The sequence below is a fragment of the Schistocerca nitens genome, chromosome 5, assembly GCF_023898315.1.
Source record: "Schistocerca nitens isolate TAMUIC-IGC-003100 chromosome 5, iqSchNite1.1, whole genome shotgun sequence".
Classification (NCBI taxonomy): Eukaryota; Metazoa; Arthropoda; class Insecta; order Orthoptera; family Acrididae; genus Schistocerca; species Schistocerca nitens.
This window is the reverse complement of record NC_064618.1, coordinates 439,612,508-439,626,879: the sequence shown is the minus strand read 5'-3', so window position 1 is coordinate 439,626,879 and position 14,372 is coordinate 439,612,508. Positions and strand designations below refer to the sequence as shown.

General features: G+C 41.0%; 1 protein-coding gene across 1 annotated transcript in view; it reads right to left on the bottom strand.

Annotated features, from left to right (window-relative positions):
• Positions 1-14,372, bottom strand: part of LOC126259784 (uncharacterized) — a 103,568-nt gene that overhangs the window by 27,665 nt on the left and 61,531 nt on the right. The window contains exon 4 of the mRNA XM_049956792.1: positions 5,145-5,195. Within this exon, the coding sequence (XP_049812749.1) occupies positions 5,148-5,195 (48 nt within the window). The 3' untranslated portion in view covers positions 5,145-5,147. The remainder of the gene's footprint in view (positions 1-5,144; positions 5,196-14,372) is intronic.

Genomic DNA, 14,372 nt, shown 5'->3' with positions numbered 1-14,372 from the left:
GCGTTAGATATCTTTGAGATTGGACGTGGTGAGTCTTGGTTGGTCAAGAATGCCTTCAACTCACTGAGTTTGAACGAGGCCGTGCAATAGAACTACGAAAAGTTAGATGTTCCTTCAGTGATATTGCACAAACACTTGGCACCATACCTGCCAACGTTCGAAAACAGAAATCCAGAAAATCCCAAATGGCCAAAATTTAACGCGTGCATGAGTTTCAAGGTGTTGAAAAATAGCGAGAAAAGACTACACAGAAAGAGATTGCAAATAGTGTTAACGTGTATAATGTACGCTACATTTTAAGATCACTATTTATGAGTACTGCATCTGCAACAGCAATCTGAGCAGCAGTTGGCACCACAGTTAGACAACGAACTGTTGCAAATTGGTTACTTGAGGATAGCTCCGAACTAGACACACTGTAGTGTGCATTTCACCGACCCCAAACCACCGCAGTTTGTCGATTACAGTGGTGTCAAACTAGAGCCGTTGAATGGCGGAGTAGATGTCTGTTGTGATTTCTGATGAAAGCCGGTTGTGGCTCGGTGCCAGTGATAGCCGGGTGTTATTTAGAAAGAAGCCATGAGAGCACCTGCAACCAACCTGTCTGTGGCTTAGGCATGCTGGTCGTACACCTGGAGTCTTGTCTGAGATCAGACTGAATATGAAAGCAGGAGCATTTTCGTGGTTACCACAAGCTCCATGACTGCAAATTTGTGCGTCAATCTGGTGATTCGGCCCGCCCACAGACCGCTGTAGTAACCCATAATGCTCAACAGAGTGGTGACATGTCACCTTGGCGTGCTCATTCACCAGATCTGTCTCCAGTCGAGCGTGTAGAGAACATCATCGGACAACTCCAGCGTCATCCACAACCAGTATTAACTGTCCCTGTATTGGGACAGTCCCAAGTGCAACAGGCATGCAACTCCATCCCAGAAATTGGCATCTGGCACCTGTATGACACAATGCTTGCATGTTTGCGTGATTGAAATCAGCTTTCTGGAGGTTATACCAGTTATTAATGTATCAGCATTTCAAATTTGCAATGGCTTTTCTTTTGCTTACGTACGATGATCACTTTAAAATGTTACATAGACGAATCTATTTCCGAAATTTCTTTGCTCTAAATTATTTCATGCTACTGGGATCCATATAACCATATTATTATATGATGGTTACGAATCATCATCTTGGGCAAACACTAAAAAGCAGGACAGGAAAGAAACAACAGAAGACGCTGATTATTAACAAAAAAGTTACAAACGCGCTATTAATTTCCACACTGAAGAAATAAAACAGCTCATCATTTTCTTATAACAGAAAACCAAGCCTTAAGATACATTCAGCACAACACACACATAGCTAGAAAAAATGTGAAGCCAGGCATATACAAAATTGTAGAGGTATGCCAAACAGGAATAAATGTATATTTTCTTTAAGGTTGCAGTGAAAGCATCAATGCTTGCAACCACCCTCTGGATGCCTGCTCCACCAGAAAAAGATAACGTACGTCATATACAAAGGGCAAGGGACGTCAAGTATATGTATATGAAGAATACGAAGGTATTTTATAATCTGTATAACATAGAGGCGAATTTGGACCAAATTCACTACAGAAGTTTGATTTTTACCATCAAAAGATTTACTGCTGGCAGTTACAATTTTATCATAATTTATCTAGAATACAACACACTTCGGTATATAATCTCATTTGCAAGTATGTTCTTTATTACATTACAGCTGTGCATTACAGTTGTGTCTGACCCAATGTATCACTCTTGGAAGTTAACTATACAGCAAACACGAAAAAATTTCTTGTTAACGATGATTCGTGCCTCACAGAAAATTAAAACAAGACAGCAGTTTTTCTAAAGTATGTTTGAGGGTCCTATTATTTATGAAGTCACACCTAGTAACTATCGCCTAGGCAGTATCTTGTGCATTGCAAAATCAAATACAAAAAATGCAGACACACAAAAATGATGTACAAGAAATTGTAGAAACAAAACAACAAATTTTGAATGTTAAAAATAACTATTATAGTAATACTCATTTAATTTTTCTACTCATGTAAGGTGATTATGTCTATTTCAACTTTCTTTTGGATTTTTAAGAATTATTACAAGTTTTGATTAACCAATTTACTTTTAATTATCTTATTCATATTTTTATTCTGATTGACTTAATACTATACAATCACAACGATCAGTTTTACTTTTTAATTTATACAAAACATTGTTTTTTCAGAAAACTAAATGTAATATGTAGTCCATATTCTGTTATACAGATAAGCAGTCATTGTCTTTAACAGCACGCTATGTTTCATAGAGGTCTCACTGACTGATTCTAACTAGGAACAACATTGACAAATTATAAGAATGTTCAAACTTAAAAGACTTGCAGCAAACTAATCTGTTAGTTCAAATTTCATTAATATTTTCTAAACATTTTTTTTCTTTTTGGAATTTTCCTTACACTTAAAATACGTAATTACAAAATTTTCAAAACTACACGCACAATCTGCTGCATGTTGATGGCTTTGTTATGTGTAAGTATACTATCACTAAATCTGGATATAGCCATTAAAGTAATTCAGAACCTGTGCTGAGACCAAATAAAGTTAGCATATTTCTTTTCTAACAAGAAGCATCTGTAATTTAGTCTTAACTAGGTAGATCATCTGGGCATTTCATTTTGTACTCATGATTCATTTAGTTGACATTAAGAACATTTATTTCATTTGTTAATTTGATGAAATGGAATAGATGGAGAAATCTGTGTTATTGTAAATGCTTTGTTTATGCCAGATCCTTATTACACTTGTGTTCAGAAAAAACAAAACACCTAGAACGGATAGAGACAGGATGTTCATATTCACAGAAAATGTACATTAGTATATTCTACAGATATGATTAGCACTGGAACCATGTAGGCCTGCAGGTTCAAGGTCAACAATGATATCATGGGGCTACACCATCGCTGATAAAATGTGCCTGCAGCTCTCGTTGTCACTATAAACTGAAGGTAATGGATCAGTGTGACTTGAGCAGACATGCAGGATGCCTAAGAGGCATATGAAATCAGTGAGTTTGAAAGAAGGAGCATTACTGGGATGTGAGCAAGTGATGCATTCATCCGGGATGCTCCTGTGGGACGAAGTTTTTCGGCAGTGCAATGGGTGTGTGCAGAACGGTTCTCAGAAGGTCACAGAACACAACAAGATGAGTCAGGTCACACCACCCAGACCACCTGCCGAGAAGATTGACACGTCATCTGAATGCCATTGAGGACAGATCTGCATCCTGCTCAGCTCTGACACAACAGTGGAACAGTGTAATACATCGCACAGTCTCAGGGGTGACAGTGAGTCGCCGTTTATTATGGCATGGGTTATGTCCACTTCCCTGGCTACCTTTGTCTTACGTGTCGAAACATACAAGATGGCAATGGTGTTTGGAACGATATCACTGGGGACACGAATGGCATTTGTTTGAAATTTGTTGGCCGCATTTTGGTTCGCCGCAGACATGTGGAGCAGAATATCAGTGACTGTCTTCACACAAGACATACAGCGCCAACTCAGGACCTTGTGTTGCTATTGGGCACAACCACAAATCAAAATTGGTACTTGCCCAGGGCACTGTCAACAGTGTGACCACATGAATGACACCCTGCGAATGTAGCCATACCCTTTCTGCACAACACCCCAGACGCCATTTTTCAGCAAGACAATGTAGACCTCATGTTGATTCATGAACACGTGCCTTCTTGGTGTTACAGGATGTCAGTCTTTTGCCCCAACCTGCCAGATCACCAGTTTTGTCGCCAATCAGATATATGTGGGATATGGTGAAACGACGGATGCAGCACTGTGATCCAATGCCAATCACCATAGGTGAACTTTGGAACCAGGTGAATGCAGCATGTATGTCTATACCACACGATGACATTTGCGCCCTATATGCATCGATGCCATCATGCATAGAAAGAGTTACCACGGCCCATGGTTGACCCTGAGTCTACTAGGCAACACGACACACGCTAAACTGAGGTGACTGAAATACAAATCATTTCTGCAGAAATGGAAATGTCGTGTGGCTAGGGCCTCCCGTCGGGTAGACCGTTCGCCTGGTGCAGGTCTTTCGATTTGACGCCACTTCGGCGACCCGCGCGTCGATGGGGATGAAATGATGAGATTAGGACAACACAACACCCAGTCCCTGAGCGGAGAAAATTTCCGACCCAGCCGGGAATCGAACCCGGGACCTTGCTCTTACTATGACGTGAAGAATCGGGGCAAGGTAGTAACGACGTCAGCGAATCATTCTAAAGGCTGGACTTCTTGAAGTTTCCGTCAGATAGAATATTCATCTTCTTTAGAGTGTGGATACGAAAGGTGGTGGAGCTTTCTAAAGGCTACTTGTTATAATCACGTAATACTACGACAGATGGAACCCAACAACAGTTAATAACATCAATAGCTTTTACATGAATGCTCTAACTTGAAAAAAAATCCTGTTTTTTTAAGCTGCTTTTCACGTTATCACTACTTCCAGAGTCTGATGACGAAGGATTGGCTACTGTTAGAGTGTTCTAACGGTGAGGGCTGATAGTGTACCTTATAAAATGTTACTTTAAGACTAGTGAAGGCCTTTAGACCTACATACACCTTTCACATACACCCAACAACGCAATACTTCAACAATATAAGGCAACCACTAGTCGGCCAAAGTATGTCCACAGTGTGCTACATGAATATTTGTCCATATTGTGTTACGTGAACATTCTCGTAAATGTATGGGCTTGGCCACGCCGTTCTATCAGTAACATTCTCAATACTGATGCACAAGACACATTTGGAAGTTACTAGAACTTCCATGTAGTCACCAAAGATTTTAATTATGTGTTAAATCGATACCAAGCAATGTTTTTGTAATCTCTCCACCTATAAACGGGTCTCGATCATCTTAGGTGCTTATCCGATGATTTATCTTAGGTGCTTATCCGATGATTTTTGCTCTCGGTGTATCCGTCTTTGCCATTACCATCCTTAATGCGTAGAAATGCTTTACTCGATCTCTACAAAAGTCCTGATAATAAAAATATGGATTGAATGTTTTTGTGTTAATGTTCTCAAAACTTACCTTTCACGAAGACATTCCTCCTCTGGGGGGTCCCCGCATGTGCAGCACTTCCTGCGAACACCAGAATGGCTAGTTAACTTATGCACATGTCAGCTGCTGTCTAATCCCATTATGTATATGCCACTAAAGCAACGACGAAAACCAAAGTACAAAAATGTTAACGTGACGCTTAACACTAGGAAGAACACATACAATATTTAAACGACGAATTCTGAAACATTGACAACTATAACGTCTAAGTAATATTAGTTGTTAAAATGTTTTGTAAATTGAAAGGTATATGACAACAATTAAACAGTAGGAGCAACGGTGAGTTTAACTTTCAAATGTCACATTCCTAACACACACACACAAAGAAAATAAAAAAAACACACACACACAAAGAAAATAAAAAAAAAAAACAGTTAAATGCCCCACGTATATTAAAAACTTCCAGTGCTTTAATAAGAGTATAAGCCGAATGTTGGTATTTCTAAAACAAATTTAGCTGTACCCTTGCGGTAGATCAACGGTATGGTGACAGTTTTCTTCCATTCGGCGATTACTGCTAGGTCTGCAGCAATGTGTTACATAATTTAAAATACTGAGACGGCCACTCGCAGTTATATCTAAACTCGAAACTGTAGTGAGTCAACTGATTTAACTGAACAAATGAATGGAGTCGACGCAGCCAATGGCAGCAATAAGATGCGATGATACTCAATCCTATCAGCATCTTTTATTTGCCCCAATCTCCTTTATCCAGAGGGCAAGAAGCGATACTTGAGATTTCACGTGTTAGGTTTATTTTAGATGATTTGGATTCCCCGTGGTGGTATAACATGGGGAGATGTCATGACGTCACACACTTGAAACCGATGTCTGCCACGTTAGTAGTCCCAAACATTAGCTTCAGGTGGACATGCTTTGATAAAAAAAATTCCACCTTGCATCATTTACAGGTATACTAGTCGTTCTGAATATGATGTTAAGTATAGAGGAATCATATATCGCCGGCCGGTGTGGCCGTGCGGTTCTAGGCGCTTCAGTTTGGAACCGCGTGACCGCTACGGTCGCAGGTTCGAATCCTGCCTCGGGCATGGATGTGTGTGATGTCCTTAGGTTAGTGAGGTTTAAGTAGTTCTAAGTTCTAGGGGAGTGATGACCACAGATGTTAAGTCCCATAGTGATCAGAGCCATTTGAACCATTTTTGAATCATATTTCATTCGCAGTTGTACTCGTTCAAGCGATAATTTCTTTTACATACATGAATTTTAGTTGCACAGGTTACTGTTACTGCGGTGGTTTTATTTCTGTAATTTGACTTTTAGATTTCCTATCAATACAATACTTAATCATAGCTAACACTTGGTTCAAGAATCACAAAAGAAGGTTGTATACATGGAAGTAGCCTGGAGATACTAGAAGGTGTCAGATAGATTATATATTGGTAAGACAGAGATTTAGGAACCAGGTTTTAAATTGTAAGACATTTTCAGGGGCAGATGTGGACTCTAACCACAATCTATTGGTTATGAACTGTAGATTAAAACTGAAGTAACTGCAAAAAGGTGGGAATTTAAGGAGATGAGACCTGGATACATTAAAAGAACCAGAGCTTGTAGAAAGTTTCAGGGAGAGCATTAGGGAACGATTGACAAGAATGTGGGAAAGAAATACAGTAGAAGAAGAATGGGTAGCTTTGAGAGATGAAATAGTGAAAGCAGCAGAGGATCAAATAGGTAAAAAGACAAGGGCTAATAGAAATACTTTGGTAACAGAAGAGATATTGAATTTAATTGATGAAAGGAGAAAATACAAAAAAGCAGTAAATGAAGCAGGCAAAAAGGAATACAAACGTCTCAAAAACGAGATCGACAGGAAGTGCAAAATGGCTAAACAGGGATGGCTAGAGGACAAATGTAAGGATGTAGAAGCATGTTTCACTAGGGGTAAGATAGATACTGCCTATAGGGAAATTAAAGAGACCTTTGGAGAAAAAAGAACCACTTGCATGAATATCAAGGGCTCAGTTGGAAACCCACTTCTAAGCAAAGAAGGGAAAGCAGAAATGTGGAAGGAGTATATAGAAGGCCTATACAAGGGCGATGTTCTTGAGGACAATATTATGGAAATGGAAGAGGAGGTAGAAGAAGATGAAATGGGAGATGTGATACTGCGTGAAGAGATTGACAGAGCACTGAAAGACCTAAGTCGAAGCAAGGCCCCGGGAGAAGACAACATTACATTAGAACTACTGATAGCCTTGGGAGAGCCAGCCCTGAGTAAACTCTACCATCTGGTGAGCAAGGTGTATGAGACAGACGAAATACCCTCAGACGTCAGGAAGAATATAATAATTCCAATCCCAAAAAAGCAGGTGGTGACAATGTGAAAATTACCGAACTATCAGTTTAATAAGCCACGGCTGCAAAAGACTAACACGCATTCTTTACAGACGAATGGAAAAACTGGTAGAAGCCGACCTCGGCGAAGATCAGTTTGGATTCCGCTGAAATGTTGGAACACGTGAGGCAATACTGACCGTACGACGTATCTTAGAGAATAGATTAAGGAAAGGCAAACCTACGTTTCTAGCATTTGTAGACTTAGAGAAGGCTTTTGACAATGTTGACTGGAATACTCTTCTTCGAATTCTGAAGGTGGCAGGGGTAAAATACAGGGAGCGAAAGGCTATTTACAATTTGTACAGAAACCAGATGGCAGTTACGAGTCGAGGGGCATGAAAGGGAAGCAATGGTCGGGAAGGGACTGAGACACGGCTGTAGCCTATCCCCGATGTTATTCAATCTGTATATTGAGCAAGCAGTGAAGGAAACAAAAGAAAAATTCGGAGTAGGAATTATAATCCATGGAGAAGAAATAAAAACTTTGAGGTTCGCCGATGACATTGTAATTCTGTCAGAGACAGCAAAGGAACTGGAAGAGCAGTTGAACGGAATGGACAGTGTCTTGAAAGGAGGATATAAGATTAACATCAACAAAAGCAAAACGAGGATAATGGAATGTAGTCGAATTAAATCGGGTGATGCTGCGGGAAATAGATTAGGAAATGAAACGCTTACAGTAGAAAATGAATTTTGTTATTTGGGAGGCAAAATAACTCACAACGGTCGAAGTAGAGAGGATATAAAATGTAGACTGGCAATGGCAAGGAAAGCGTTTCTGAAGAAGAGAAATCTGTTAACATCGAGTATAGATTTAAGTGTCAGGAAGTCGTTTCTGAAAGTATTTGTATGGAGTGTAGCCATGTATGGAGGTGAAACGTGGACGATAAATAGTTTAGACAAGAAGAGAATAGAAGCTTTCGAAATGTGGTGCTGCAGAAGAATGCTGAAGGTTAGACGGGTAGATCACATAACGAATGAGGAGGTATTGAATAGAATCGAAGAGAAGAGAAATTTGTGGCACTAATTGACTAGAAGAAGGGATCGGTTGATAGGATATATTCTGAGGCATCAAGGGATCACCAGTTTAGTATTGGAGGGCAGCGTGGAGGGTAAAAATCATAGAGGGAGAACAAGAGATCAATACACTAAACAGATTCAGAAGGATGTAAGTTGCAGTAGGTACTGGGAGATGAAGAAGCTTCCACAGGATAGAGTAGCATGGGGAGCTGCATCAAGCCAGTCTCTGGACTGAAGGCCACAACAACAACAACATGCTTACAACAAGAGGAACGAGCTCTGACTGAACGCTGTGCAGACTGTCTAGACATAACGAAATATTATGTCGGCATTTCGGTAACAGGACATAGACAAAACTTGAGTTTCATCATTATCGAAAATGCTGGATTACGAAAGCAACCTTTTTACATTATATACTTCGTTTACTGGTTTTTTAAAACTTGTAACAAAAAGAAAATTACATTAAACAGGAATCGTATTACTGGCTCAAAATATGCCGTTAAAAACACGAAACCGTCGAAAAAAGCCTTCCTGAGACTGTGTTAATCACGATAGCACTGTAATAATTATTATTTAAAACTGTTGCTTGGACACGACAGAAATTAAGAACAATTGTAAATAGTAGTCTGCTAATGTTTGGAGCCTACTAACAAGACGGTGCCGGCTTCAAAGCAATGTACTACTTAAACCTGTAGCCCACATCCCGTTATTATACCTCCGTGGGTTTCCCCTTCCAAGAGGGTTTAGTATGTGGATACTTCTTGGCCATGTTACTGGGAGGAACACTGGATAAACCAGATAAATGAAAGGAGCAAATAATCCAGCGACATCAAATCGAGTTCTTTAACAATGTCGCATGCTTAGTAATGGATGTTTCGCATGCTTAGTAAGGGATGTTTCACTGCAGGGCCAGATCAGACACACAGCGTTAGGCATGGGGCTCGGCTGTGGCTTCTGGTGCCCACAAGGAAGTCAGCGTGTTAATTAGGTGTGACAGAGAACTAAATCATAGACCAATCTTTGCATCTTGTATAATTTCCATATTTATCTCGTTAAACCCCATCTCTTCATACTATACTGGATTACACAATTTGTTTGTTACCTCATTTCATGTTATTGTTTCCCTTCAAATAGCTGTGAATGTCTACGCAAAGGGGCCTGTGCAGTGAGGACCTGCAACCTTTCCATTCGCCTTCTATGTCTACACACTATTGGGATCCTGTCCTGGACTCCTGCAGCCGTCAGAAGTGATACGGACGGGAGAGAGTGATGAGAACCTAGCTACATTCAAAAGCCCGAAGAAAACATCACTGACAATAACACAATTATTAAGCAGCAATAGAGGAATGTGTTCCAAAGCACCACGCCACAGTCAAGTCGGCAGTGTTGCGGCCCTTCAGAAGAGGACCGGTATGCATTTGACTTGCAGTTCCGCTAGTGTTGAGAAGAGTCGGTTGCCGGCTGTTACGTTACGGGGCAGCCGTCGAACCGTGAACGCCAGCAGCCTCCAGCTCTACAGGAGCTATCAATGACGTCGAAGATTTGCGCCCAGGACCCATTCATCCAGGTCCACCTGAAGTATTCGCTGACCTACAGAGGTTGGCTCTCAGGCCAGGAGCCTACAGCATCAGTGTCGGGTCCGCAGCTCGTGGTCGTGCGGTAGCGTTCTCGCTTCCCGCGCCCGGGTTCGATTCCCGGCGGGGTCAGGGATTTTCTCTGCCTCGTGATGACTGGGTGTTGTGTGATGTCCTTAGGTTAGTTAGGTTTAAGTAGTTCTAAGTTCTAGTGGACTGATGACCATAGATGTTAAGTCCCATAGTGCTCAGAGCCATTTGAACCTAGAGCCATCAGTGTCGGCCTCAAGAATGAGATAGGCAGCAACACACGCCTTCCCTCTCGAAGGCGGGTGATTGGCAGTGTCCTGGTCACATAGGTCAAGCCTCCAGCAGGTCTGCAGGATAACGGCAGCCTCCGCGCCTCATCTGCAATGCCTCGAAGTTGTCAGAGCAGCTGGCAGCAGTAGCAGCGTCCTTCCAGTCGGACCGGTGGCTCCACAGACAATTGAAGACAGGTAGAAGTGCCGAGGGCGGACCTCCGTAGCCTTCAAATGGTTCAAATGGCTCTGAGCACTATGGGACTTAACATTTGAGGTCATCAGTCCCTTAGAACTTAGAACTACTTAAACCTAACTAACCTAAGGACATCACACACATCCATGCCTGAGGCAGGATTCGAACCTGCGACCGTAGCGGTAGTGCGGTTCCAAACTGAAGCGCCTAGAACCGCTGAGCCACAATGGCCGGCTCCGTAGCCTTCACTCTCACTGTATAGCTGCAACTGACACATGGGCTGATAGTACGCACTGTCATCAGTCCGCACTCTGCGATCAGACATTTCTTGTGGGTTATTGATACTGGTGCTTCCCGTGCGCTCTTGTTTTTCCTCGAAGTCAGCTCTCCTGGTGACAACAGTATTTCACAACTTGACCTTTCAGTGGCTCTTTCTTTTGGTTCAGCACATGAACACTTACTGTTGCGTTGTGCTTAGGCCTCCTTACTACACTGTGCTTTGTCACGGTAGCTCCCGGCTTCCATTATGTCATTATGCTTCGCTTGCAGACTTGGGCGCTGTGTCGTTTCCCCGTGCTCCAGTAGTTTCAATGTCTGCCAAAACTCGCTCAGCATTTCCCCCTAGCTGGCACTCTATTGGTCACTAACACAGGCGGTTCGGCTTCCGGGAGCTGCCAAAGTAGAACTTGCGTCGAATTTTTTTGTGTCCGCCTGGGGTGTAACAATACGCAACCCACAAACGAATTTTATGTTTGCGGCAGTAGGAGCGTTCTGCAGTCTGTTGCAAAAGCCGGTACTTCGTTATAACGTTTCATGAAAGGAACTTTCGCATGTTGATCGAACCTACCGATAATAAATCTATCAGCACGGCTCTGAACTGAAACTAGCTATAATTACTTCCCAATAAAAAGTAAATTAAGTAACATTTTCAGACAGCTTGTTTCGCCCTCAGTGTAGGATGTGGGAAAAGAAACATAAAAACTTACAAAATAACAATATTTGTTGTTGCAACATAAAATAGTGAGTGTGTTTGATTTTAACATGTCTTAGATATAGAAATGGTGAAAAAGATCTCGTGTCAGCTGCGAGTAAAATTTAATACAGATTATAAGAGTGGAGTAATATGAGAGGACTTAAACAAATATAAGTTATTCAGTCCCATGAACTTCACTTGGACACTCACAATCAGAAATGTGCAATAATTATCCAAGCTTTTGGTTGGTGTGGCAGTATTTATCCGAACCGCTATTGAGAGCTGATGTCATTCTCTATTTAAGAATGAGAATGCGCAAGGACCACTTACGACAGTCACTGAATCGCTAACATTGCATAGTAAGCTGCTCACTGATTATGAAGAACAGTTCTGATATTTTGTCCATTATTTTGGCACTATACCAATGTGAAAGGTGCTAATGAAAACTAAATCGAGAACTGTCAGTCCCTAATTATGAAACTCAGAGAGAATTACTGTTGCGCACGAAGATAATTTCGTAAAAACTTATTTTTTCTCTTTACCTCATTCATCCTCAATCTCTCTAGTCTACTCTTTTCATTCAATCTTTCGTCGTCTATTCGTATAGTCAGTGACGCTCAATACAAAAATTTGTGGGAGCTTGGTATCTCCACAAGGAAATTCACTTATCATCGAATGCTTTTGGATTTCTAACTGTAATATCATGTTATTGATATTTTTCCTCAAAACACAGAGTAATTAAAAAGGAACAAACAGAATTAAAAGTCAGTAATTGGAAAAAAATTGTAAATAGCGCGATACAGCTTGCACCTCAACGTACAGAGAATAAGATTCTTTTGTCATTCGCTTTAATAACGAAAAGCTTTAGTACGTTTTAGTATCGTGTTTCACTGCTGACTGTCGCATAGTGATTTGTGCTGTGTATTATTACAGTTCGCAACGTAGCTGTAACCACAAATGTTCATTATGACATTAGTCCTGACAGGAACCGTCAGACGAGGCACGTAGCTATACATTAGTGAACAGACCTTTTATTGTGTTTTTTTCTGATTCATTTTGGTGGAAACCTAATTCCAACATGAGTACGCATATTACCAAAGGCGTCAAAGTGTGGGATCAGAGATCCTGGAAATTATTCGTAAAGGAAAGAATGATTAAGGAAATGGTCACTGTAGATGGCATAAATTCCTGGACAGAATTTGCAGTTGCTGAGGCTCTCTTTCTGTAAGAATATTACACTACTATCTGGTTGCTGGTCCTTTATATAGCCTGAACAATACGGATTTAGCGTCTCGCAGCGTTCAACTGTAAGCACTGACGTTGTTCAGAGTCTTCTACAGGAGAAGTTAACACTTGCATAACCAAACATAAACGTTTAATGAGAGATGGATTGATTGAGGATATCGAGTACCACGGCATCTCCGCTTACTCGACCTTAATCCCTTACATTTCTGGTTATGGCGACATTCAATGACATTGGTGCACTTCACACCATTCAAGAAAGTCCAAACGTTTCAAGAGTTGTGTCCCAAGCGGGTAGTCAAATCCGAGGGCAGCCAGGAGTGTTCGCACGAATTCGTGATTCTTTGAGAAGGAATGCTAGGCGATTTATAAGAAATGTGTGTTAACCCCAGTAGTATCAACAGACGGATAGCTTTCATGGTGCAGAATGGTCGATATCTCAACAAACATTTTTTTCTCCGGGCATATGTTCACAGCATTGTTTCAAGTTCTGACCCAGTACTATCTCCTTTAAAAATATGGTGTACAGTTATTAAACACCCCGTACGAAGACAAGATCAAGAGTTCGGGAAGTAAAAAGTGCGGTCTTCGTTTATCAGTATACGCATGTTGTAAGACACCGCAATCCAACAACCATCGGTCATTTCTAAATATAACAGTCATGGTTCCCTCCCATTGTTTTCCTTTCCTTTTTTCTCTAATTTCCCATAATGTATTAAACATACGCAATAATTGCCAACAACTGCTGCAGTAAGCCTAGAAAGATAAGATGGGTAAGCTTTCAAGCAACTTTATTTTTAAAAACCTTGAAATAAATGGTTTTAGAAATAGATTTTTTCCACGTGTTCCTTAACGATTGAAGAAGCACAACAAACGCAGATGGATGTTTTGTAGCAAATTATCTGGAGAGCCTGTCATGTGTTGTCAATAGTGGGATGAGTCGCTTAGCCATTAAACTCCAAAATAGTTGAATGTTTCTTATAGTGGTTGTCGAATAAGTGTGTTCCATATTAAACTAAACAAAACGTTCAAAAAGGTAATAAGCCTACAGCAGATAAGCAAAATAATGTGAACAGTGGTAGTGATGGGATGGTTATGTTTGACGGTCAAGAACAGAGGTAAGGCACGTGTCGCGTTGGACTGTGCGTGTTCAGTACGGACTAGGCATCAGTACAGATTGTTTACGAGCAGTGCACACTTCGTATTTGCATTCGAAGGCCGAGCTCGATGTGCAATGAAAGACCTAGCAGAGTTCCAAATACCACAGATTGGAGAGGTCCGATTAGCTGGATATCCGTAACCAAGACAGCCAACTTATTCAATGCACTTGCTTCTCTTGCAGCAGGGGTGTCAAATCTAAAGATATAGAAAAATCCGCACGAAGCCTGCCTACTACAAGGTCTCTACGGGACTTAAGCTCTGCGGTTTTGTTGGACTTCGGATGCGGATTATAAAACGTCCAAGTTAATGGCATACACGAATGCAGAAATTTATTACATTTACACAATTGTGACTGTGGCCAGATTGTCTTGAAAT